This window comes from Oncorhynchus clarkii, chromosome 21 (genome assembly GCF_045791955.1).
Source record: "Oncorhynchus clarkii lewisi isolate Uvic-CL-2024 chromosome 21, UVic_Ocla_1.0, whole genome shotgun sequence".
Taxonomy (NCBI): Eukaryota; Metazoa; Chordata; class Actinopteri; order Salmoniformes; family Salmonidae; genus Oncorhynchus; species Oncorhynchus clarkii.
This window is the reverse complement of record NC_092167.1, coordinates 53,846,741-53,856,740: the sequence shown is the minus strand read 5'-3', so window position 1 is coordinate 53,856,740 and position 10,000 is coordinate 53,846,741. Positions and strand designations below refer to the sequence as shown.

At 47.7% G+C, this 10,000-nt stretch overlaps 2 protein-coding genes across 3 annotated transcripts in view; one reads left to right on the top strand and one right to left on the bottom strand.

Moving 5' to 3' along the window:
- LOC139379264 (CTS telomere maintenance complex component 1) overlaps positions 1-3,649 on the bottom strand; it is a 47,665-nt gene extending 44,016 nt beyond the window's left edge. The window contains exons 1-3 of the mRNA XM_071122063.1: positions 3,370-3,649; positions 3,084-3,253; positions 1-215 (exon numbers count right to left, since the gene is read on the bottom strand). The exon at positions 1-215 is cut by the window's left edge and continues 26 nt beyond it. Coding sequence (XP_070978164.1) covers positions 1-215; positions 3,084-3,253; positions 3,370-3,411 — 427 coding nt within the window. The 5' untranslated portion in view covers positions 3,412-3,649. The remainder of the gene's footprint in view (positions 216-3,083; positions 3,254-3,369) is intronic.
- Positions 3,650-3,821: 172 nt separating this feature from the next.
- LOC139379146 (high mobility group protein B2-like) overlaps positions 3,822-10,000 on the top strand; it is a 371,903-nt gene continuing 365,724 nt past the window's right edge. For both annotated transcript variants that reach the window (XR_011628374.1, XM_071121987.1), the window contains exons 1-5: positions 3,822-3,948; positions 4,708-4,871; positions 5,308-5,459; positions 7,370-7,428; positions 8,023-8,138. Coding sequence is in view for 1 of the 2 variants with exons in the window: in XM_071121987.1 (XP_070978088.1) it covers positions 4,722-4,871; positions 5,308-5,459; positions 7,370-7,428; positions 8,023-8,138 (477 nt within the window). In the remaining variant the exon portion in view is untranslated. The remainder of the gene's footprint in view (positions 3,949-4,707; positions 4,872-5,307; positions 5,460-7,369; positions 7,429-8,022; positions 8,139-10,000) is intronic.

The window sequence follows — 10,000 nt, the reverse complement described above, 5'->3', positions numbered from 1 at the left end:
CCCTCACACGCCACGCTCCGTCACATGACCTCTCTGGGTCACACCCATCACTGAGACAGCCTATCAGCAACAGGTTGGCACGCGGCAAAGCCTTGTGATTGGGCAGAGCCTGCTCTGCCTCCCGGACCCATTCTCTGTGCTGAGCGGTGCTCCAGGTCAGGTTGCTACAGCAGGGTGTGCGTTGCCAGGTAACCAGCTCAGCTACGGAGATGAGCCTAACAACAAGAGGAGGTTAAGGTTAGGAGTGGTGTTGATGGTTTCTAAACCTCCCCATGTGCATATATATTTTTCTTTGCGTTCTTTTTAATATTTTTCCTAAACCTCAACTTCAAAATACTCTCCCGCAACCCGCCTCACCCAATGTGGCGTGGATCTGTTTTTTTTTCTTCCTAGAGTATTTCTATTTACCTCCGAACTGGAATACCTCAACTGAAGCTAACTAGCTACCAGCTATCAGTCAGCTGAACACTGCTAGTGGTCATCAGCTAACCACTGCTAGAGGTCATCAGCTAACCACTGCTAGCGGTCATCAGCTAACCACTGCTAGAGGTCATCAGCTAACCACTGCTAGCGGTCATCAGCTAACCACTGCTAGCGGTCATCAGCTAATCACTGCTAGCGGTCATCAGCTAACCACTGCTAGAGGTCATCAGCTAACCACTGCTAGCGGTCATCAGCTTTCCACTGCTAGCGGTCATCAGCTAACCACTGCTAGAGGTCATCAGCTAACCACTGCTAGAGGTCATCAGCTAACCACTGCTAGAGGTCATCAGCTAACCACTGCTAGCGGTCATCAGCTAACCACTGCTAGCGGTCATCAGCTAACCACTGCTAGCGGTCATCAGCTAACCACTGCTAGAGGTCATCAGCTAACCACTGCTAGCGGTCATCAGCTAACCACTGCTAGAGGTCATCAGCTAACCACTGCTAGAGGTCATCAGCTAACCACTGCTAGAGGTCATCAGCTAACCACTGCTAGAGGTCATCAGCTAACCACTGCTAGAGGTCATCAGCTAACCACTGCTAGAGGTCATCAGCTAACCACTGCTAGAGGTCATCAGCTAACCACTGCTAGCGGTCATCAGCTAACCACTGCTAGAGGTCATCAGCTAACCACTGCTAGCGGTCATCAACTAACCACTGCTAGAGGTCATCAGCTAACCACTGCTAGAGGTCATCAGCTAACCACTGCTAGAGGTCATCAGCTAACCACTGCTAGAGGTCATCAGCTAACCACTGCTAGAGGTCATCAGCTAACCACTGCTAGAGGTCATCAGCTAACCACTGCTAGCGGTCATCAGCTCTCGCCAGTTCGTACAACACGTTTCTAACCAGAGCATACCGGACCTATTTTTCTCTCCATATCCCCGGATTCCTACCGCAAACTCTGACAGGTAGTGTCTGTCTGTCCTGGTTAGTGATTACTGTCTTATTTCACTGTAGAGCCTCTAGCCCTGCTCAATATGCCTTAACCAACCATGTTGTTCCACCTCCTACATATGCGATGACATCACCTGGTTTAAACATCTCTAGAGACTATCTCTCTCTCTTCATTACTCAATGCCTAGGTTTACCTCCAATGTACTCACATCCTACCTTACATTTGTCTGTACACTATGCCTTGAATCTATGCTATCGAGCTCAGAAACCTGCTCCTTTTATTCTCTATTCCGAATGTGCTAGACGGCCTGTTCGTATAGCCTTTAGCCGTACCCTTATCCCACTTCTCCTCTGTTCCTCTGGTGATGTTGAGGGCTGCAGTGGAGCAGGTTGAGAGCTTCAAGTTCCTTGGTGTCCACATCAGGGAAGAGGGCACTATAAAACCTATTCAAAAATACGTCTACCTACACCTGTTGTATTCAGCATTTCACTGTGAGGTCTACTACACCTGTTGTATTCAGCATTTCACTGTGAGGTCTACTACACCTGTTGTATTCAGCATTTCACTGTAAGGTCTACTACACCTGTTGTATTCAGCATTTCACTGTGAGGTCTACTACACCTGTTGTGTTCAGCATTTCACTGTAAGGTCTACTACACCTGTTGTATTCAGCATTTCACTGTGAGGTCTACTACACCTGTTGTATTCAGCATTTCACTGTAAGGTCTACTACACCTGTTGTATTCAGCATTTCACTGTAAGGTCTACTACACCTGTTGTATTCATCATTTCACTGTGAGGTCTACTACACCTGTTGTATTCGGCATTTCACTGTAAGGTCTACTACACCTGTTGTATTCGGCATTTCACTGTAAGGTCTACTACACCTGTTGTATTCAGCATTTCACTGTAAGGTCTACTACACCTGTTGTATTCAGCATTTCACTGTAAGGTCTACTACACCTGTTGTATTCAGCATTTCACTGTGAGGTCTACTACACCTGTTGTATTCAGCATTTCACTGTAAGGTCTACTACACCTGTTGTATTCAGCATTTCACTGTGAGGTCTACTACACCTGTTGTATTCAGCATTTCACTGTGAGGTCTACTACACCTGTTGTATTCAGCATTTCACTGTAAGGTCTACTACACCTGTTGTATTCAGCATTTCACTGTAAGGTCTACTACACCTGTTGTATTCAGCATTTCACTGTAAGGTCTACTACACCTGTTGTATTCAGCATTTCACTGTGAGGTCTACTACACCTGTTGTATTCAGCATTTCACTGTGAGGTCTACTACACCTGTTGTATTCAGCATTTCACTGTAAGGTCTACTACACCTGTTGTATTCAGCATTTCACTGTGAGGTCTACTACACCTGTTGTATTCAGCATTTCACTGTGAGGTCTACTACACCTGTTGTATTCAGCATTTCACTGTGAGGTCTACTACACCTGTTGTATTCTGTGACTAATACAATTTGATTTGCCTTAGACGGACCCTAAACTAAAGGACTCCAACCAGCTCTGATCCTGGTGACAAACCGAGTAAGCAGACTTTAGTTCAAGCCCAGCACTAACACACTAATCAACTGGATCATTAATACCCCTTGGTTAATGTAATCAGTTGTGCTTGTGCAAGGCTGGAGCTAAAACGTTCACATTTTCGCCAGAGCTGGTAAACAACATCAACTGGTCACCTGTAACTGAGCGGCAGAGACCGAGCAGACGAGGAGACCACCGCCCGTTCCACTCTCCGTATCATGGCTAGCGAGAGCTGTTCCGGGGAAACACTACCGGTGGTTGGACCGAGAACCGGGAACAGATTGTCCCTCACGAACACGAATAGCTCCTGCAGCCACTCCCGTTCCTATAAGAAAGGAGATATGAACGAAAGGTGTGGTGAATGAGTAAAAATACTGTATTTTGTTTGAATGTAGCTAGCTAACTATTGTAAAATAAACGAAAGTAGACAACGTAACTTACTACTTCACTCCTCTCCCTGAAGTTATCCATAAATGATTCCATTCTAGGTTCGTTTCGTTGATGCTTTTCTGAATCGCTTCATATCTTCACCTTAACTACAAGTCACGTAACTATTAAACTCTTAGAATTTTGGTCAGATCTGATCGGACAGACATTAATGCTACCGTTGTCAACCAGTTAGTAATAAACTATCACAGACTCGCACACAAAAAAAAAACTTAAAATCATCTGAATAACAATAACAGTAGAACTACGGCGTCCCCATTACGTTCCTAACGCACGAAATCTGCCGCCCAGCAAACAGCGCTCGGTTAACGGGAGTTCTTCCGGACCAAATCCGGGCTGGATGGAAGAACGCACACTGGCCAATCAGAAACGAGTCTCCGCCCATCTCAACCCTGTGGTCTCCGCCCCCTGTGTTCTAATGAACGTAATCAGCCAACGGTGGCCCGGGGGAGGGTCTTAGATCCATCCTGTTTGATGCTCAGTCAACAATCCTCTCCGGAGAAGCACACAGCAGCAGCGACAACAACAAAAACAACCAGACTCATTATTGCAAACTTCATCTGGCCGGTAAATGTAAGTAATGAAAGACATTGGACGTTAGTAGCAGTAACATCTTCTAAATGTACATTGAAAGTTGTAGAAATGTTAGTTTCCCTGCAAAAAAAACAAAAAAAAAAAGGTAACGTTACTAAACTATCTTCAGAGCGAGTCACTGTAAATGTTAGCCAGCTTGCTAAACTGGTGAAATGGCTAAATCTGGGTTGTTGTTTTTTTTAAGATGTAAAATAACCTTGCTTTAGGATTACTCGTAACCTTACTGTAAAATGTTTCACACTAGCTAATGTTAGCTAACTATGTATTCTGATGGCTAGCGTTAGCATCTTTAGCATAAATACTAGCGCTGGGGGATGGGATGATCTAGCATCGCGTTAGCATCTTTAGCATAAATGCTAGCGCTGGGGGATGGAATGAGCTAGCAGCGCATTAGCATCTTTAGCATAAATGCTAGCGCTGGGGGATGGGATGAGCTAGCAGCGCGTTAGGCGGGAAGCAAATGGTGGCCCCATTGTTCTCAACGAGTTAGCATGCTAGTTGGCTAACTAGGCTAACCGCACTGCAAACTATACAGTCTACGGCACCTGGTCTGCAATCCATCACATATACAAGCACAACATTAGTTGCCGTTACAATAGTTAGCTAGCTAACTATCCATTTGTACGTGTTTGACGTTTTATCCGGCGTGGGGCCTAGCTAGTTAGCCACTAGCTAGATGAATTTGCAACAAAAAAAAAAAGATATTGTCGTAAATGTATATTTTCTCCGGTGTTTCAGTCAGTCGTGTCGCCATGGTGAAAGGGGACGTTAACAAGCCAAAGGGCAAGACGTCAGCCTACGCCTTCTTCGTCCAGACCTGCCGGGAGGAACACAAGAGGAAACACCCCGAACAGTCGGTCAACTTCGCGGAGTTCTCCAAGCAGTGTTCAGAGAGATGGAGGGTACATATTAATACACACATCACAGGGTGTTATACCACCACTGTGTCTGTTATACCACGGTGTCTGTTATAACGCTGTTATACCACGGTGTCTGTTATAACGGTGTTATACCACGGTGTCTGTTATATCACGGTGTCTGTTATAACGGTGTTATATCACTGTGTCTGTTATAACGCTGTTATACCACGGTGTCTGTTATAACGGTGTTATACCACGGTGTCTGTTATATCACGGTGTCTGTTATAACGGTGTTATATCACTGTGTCTGTTATAATGGTGTTATACCACGGTGTCTGTTATAATGGTGTTATACCACGGTGTCTGTTATAACGGTGTTATACCACTGTGATGTGTACATATACACACACACACAGTGCTACAACAAGTGTATGTGATAAAGATGTTATAATGTAGTGTGTTTTATAACTGTGTGTAGGGTCTGACTGCGAATGATAAGCGTCGTTTTGAGGACATGGCGAAGAACGACAAGGTGCGTTATGAGAGGGACATGAGGGGGTACGTCCCCCCCAAGGGAATGGCCAAGAGTGGTAGGAGGAAGAAGGACCCCAACGCTCCCAAACGACCCCCGTGAGTCACACACACTCTGTTGTACACACTGACTGGGGTGTGTACACCACATTACCAAAAGTATGTGGACACCTGCTCATTGAACATCTCATTCCAAAATGACCAGTTGATAAAAATCTGTCGTTCTGCCCCTGAACAAGGCAGTTAACCCACTGTTCCCCTGAACAAGACAGTTAACCCACTGTTCCCCTAAACAAGGCAGTTAACCCACTGTTCCCCTGAACAAGGCAGTTAACCGACTGTTCCCCATGAACAAGGCAGTTAACCCACTGTTCCCCCTGAACAAGGCAGTTAACCCACTGTTCCCCCTGAACAAGGCAGTTAACCCACTGTTCCCCCTGAACAAGGCAGTTAACCCACTGTTCCCCCTGAACAAGGCAGTTAACCCACTGTTCCCCTGAACAAGGCAGTTAACCCACTGTTCCCCTGAACAAGACAGTTAACCCACTGTTCCCCTGAACAAGGCAGTTAACCCACTGTTCCCCTGATCAAGACAGTTAACCCACTGTTCCCCTGAACAAGGCAGTTAACCCACTGTTCCCCTGAGCAAGGCAGTTAACCCACTGTTCCCCCTGAACAAGGCAGTTAACCCACTGTTCCCCCTGAACAAGGCAGTTAACCCACTGTTCCCCCTGAACAAGGCAGTTAACCCACTGTTCCCCGGGAGGCCGTCGTTGAAGAATGGGTTCTTAACTGACTTGCCTAGTTAAATTAAGGTTAAATAAAAAGTTGACATCTACTGCCAATGTTTGTCTATGGAGATTGCATGGCTGTGTGCTCGGTTTTATACACCTGTCAGCACCGGGTTTGGCTGAAATAGCTTAATCCACTAATTTGAAGGGGTGTCCACATACTTTTGAGTGTATTTTAAACGTGTATCACATACACACTGGACTATTTACACGCACACCCATGACCTGCTTCTCTCTAACCCTCCATCACACGTGACCTGCTTCTCTCTAACCCTCCATCACACGTGACCTGCTTCTCTCTAACCCTCTTCCTCCTTCCCTCAGGTCTTCTCTCTAACCCTCTTCCTCCTTCCCTCGGGTCTTCTCTCTAACCCTTCCTCCTTCCCTCGGGTCTTCTCTCTAACCCTCTTCCTCCTTCCCTCGGGTCTTCTCTCTAACCCTCTTCCTCCTTCCCTCGGGTCTTCTCTCTAACCCTCTTCCTCCTTCCCTCGGGTCTTCTCTCTAATCCTCTTCCTCCTTCCCTCGGGTCTTCTCTCTAACCCTCTTCCTCCTTCCCTCGGGTCTTCTCTCTAACCCTCTTCTTCCCTCGGGTCTTCTCTCTAACCCTCTTCCTCCCTCAGGTCTTCTCTCTAACCCTCTTCCTCCTTCCCTCAGGTCTTCTCTCTAACCCTCTTCCTCCTTCCATCAGGTCTTCTCTCTAACCCTCTTCCTCCTTCCATCAGGTCTTCTCTCTAACCCTCTTCCTCCTTCCCTCAGGTCTTCTCTCTAACCCTCTTCCTCCCTCCCTCAGGTCTTCTCTCTAACCCTCTTCCTCCTTCCCTCAGGTCTTCTCTCTAACTCTCCTTCCTCTTCCTCCCTCAGGTCTTCTCTCTAACTCTCCTTCCTCTTCCTCCCTCAGGTCTTCTCTCTAACTCTCCTTCCTCTTCCTCCCTCAGGTCTTCTCTCTAACCCTCTTCCTCCTTCCATCAGGTCTTCTCTCTAACCCTCTTCCTCCTTCCCTCAGGTCTTCTCTCTAACTCTCCTTCCTCTTCCTCCCTCAGGTCTTCTCTCTAACTCTCCTTCCTCTTCCTCCCTCAGGTCTTCTCTCTAACTCTCCTTCCTCTTCCTCCCTCAGGTCTTCTCTCTAACCCTCTTCCTCCTTCCATCAGGTCTTCTCTCTAACCCTCTTCCTCCTTCCCTCAGGTCTTCTCTCTAACCCTCTTCCTCTTCCTCCCCCAGGTCTGCCTTCTTTGTGTTCTCAGCAGAGTTCCGTCCGACGGTCAAACAGGAGTTCCCAGGTACACTGATGATATTATTACTAACTAATATGTTTGGTCTTTGTTGGGGTCGTTGTTGTGGTGGTGTCATTTTGGGGTGTTATGGGGTGTTGTTGTGGGGGGGGGGTCGTTGTCGTGGTGTCGTTATGGGGTGTTGTTGTGGGGGGGGTCGGTGTGGGGTGTTGTTGTGGGGGGGTCGTTGTGGTGTGTTGTGGGGGGTCGTGGTGGTGTCATTTTGGAGTGTTGTGGGGGGTTGTTGTCGTGGTGTCGTTATGGGGGGGGGGGGGGTGTTGTGGGGGGGGGGTCGTGATGGGAGTGTCATTTTGGGGTGTTGTTGTGGTGGTGTCGTCATTATGGGGGGTCGTATCGTCTCCAGGTTGTTCTATAGGTAGTAGTGGTAGTATATAATGTATATATTATCATCTCCAGGCTGTTCTATAGGTAGTAGTGGTAGTAGTAGTATATAATGTATATATTATTATCATCTCCAGGCTATTCTATGGGATGTAGTAGTAGTGTATATATAATGTATGTATATGAGGTAGTATATATATAATGTATGTATATGAGGTAGTGTGTATATATAATGTATATATAATGTATTATCGTCTCCAGGCTGTTCTATAGGAGAGACAGCTAAGAAGCTGGGGATCATGTGGGGTCAACAGACTCCAACCCAGAAACAGCCGTTTGAAGAGAAGGCTCTCCGACTGAGGGAGAAATACGACAAGGTACTCTACGTTACTACAGTAACAAACACGCACACCGAATGGGCGTCCCCAGTCAACTGAATAGTGGCATAATCCGTGGACTGGGGTTTATCTGTAAGAGCAAAGCAGGAAGTGTACCCAGCAATATAGACGTCAGTTGTACGGTACGCCGTATAGCCGTCGGTTGTACGGTAATTGTGCCAGCCCTATACAAGAACATGCATTCCTTCACCACAGCTGGGACCCGTTAGTTAGGGGACCCGTTAGTTAGGGGACCCACTAGAGAACCTGTTAGTTAGGGGACCCGCTAGAGAACCTGTTAGTTAGGGGACCCGCTAGAGAACCTGTTAGTTAGGGGACCCGCTAGAGAACCTGTTAGTTAGGGGACCCGCTAGAGAACCTGTTAGGTAGGGATCCAGTTAGTTAGGGGACCCGCTAGAGGACCTGTTAGTTAGGGGACCCGCTAGAGAACCTGTTAGTTAGGGGACCCGCTAGAGAACCTGTTAGTTAGGGGACCCGTTAGTTAGGGGACCCGCTAGAGGACCTGTTAGTTGGGGGACCCGCTAGAGAACTTGTTAGTTAGGGGTCCCGTTAGTTAGGAGACCCGCTAGAGAACCTGTTAGTTAGGTGACCTGCTAGAGAACCTGTTAGTTAGGGGACCCGCTAGAGAACCCGTTAGTTAGGGGACCCGTTAGTTAGGGGACCTGCTAGAGAACCTGTTAGTTAGGGGACCCGCTAGAGAACCTGTTAGTTAGGGGACCCGCTAGAGAACCTGTTAGTTAGGGGACCTGTTAGTTAGGGGACCCGCTAGAGAACCTGTTAGTTAGGGGACCCGTTAGTTAGGAGACCCGCTAGAGAACCTGTTAGTTAGGGGACCCGTTAGTTAGGAGACCCGCTAGAGGACCTGTTAGTTAGGGGACCCGCTAGAGAACCCGTTAGTTAGGGGACCCGCTAGAGAACCTGTTAGTTAGGGGACCCGCTAGAGAACCTGTTAGTTAGGGGACCCGCTAGAGAACCTGTTAGTTAGGGGACCTGCTAGAGAACCTGTTAGTTAGGGGACCCGCTAGAGAACCCGTTAGTTATGGGACCCGATAGAGAACCTGTTAGTTAGGGGACCTGTTAGTTAGGGGACCCGCTAGAGAACCTGTTAGTTAGGGGACCTGCTAGAGAACCTGTTAGTTAGGGGACCCGCTAGAGAACCTGTTAGTTAGGGGACCCGTTAGTTAGGGGACCTGCTAGAGAACCTGTTAGTTAGGGGACCCGCTAGAGAACCTGTTAATTAGGGGACCCGCTAGAGAACCTGTTAGTTAGGGGACCTGTTAGTTAGGGGACCCGTTAGTTAGGAGACCCGCTAGAGAACCTGTTAGTTAGGGGACCCGCTAGAGAACCTGTTAGTTAGGGGACCCGCTAGAGAACCTGTTAGTTAGGGGACCCGCTAGAGAACCTGTTAGTTAGGGGACCTGCTAGAGAACCTGTTAGTTAGGGGACCCGCTAGAGAACCCGTTAGTTATGGGACCCGATAGAGAACCTGTTAGTTAGGGGACCTGTTAGTTAGGGGACCCGCTAGAGAACCTGTTAGTTAGGGGACCTGCTAGAGAACCTGTTAGTTAGGGGACCCGCTAGAGAACCTGTTAGTTAGGGGACCCGTTAGTTAGGGGACCTGCTAGAGAACCTGTTAGTTAGGGGACCCGCTAGAGAACCTGTTATTTAGGGGACCCGCTAGAGAACCTGTTAGTTAGGGGACCTGGTAGTTAGGGGACCCGCTAGAGAACCTGTTAGTTAGGGGACCCCTGTTAGTTAGGAGACCCGCTAGAGAACCTGTTAGTTAGGGGACTAGAGAACCTGTTAGTTAGGAGACCCGCTAGAGAACCTGTTAGTTAGGG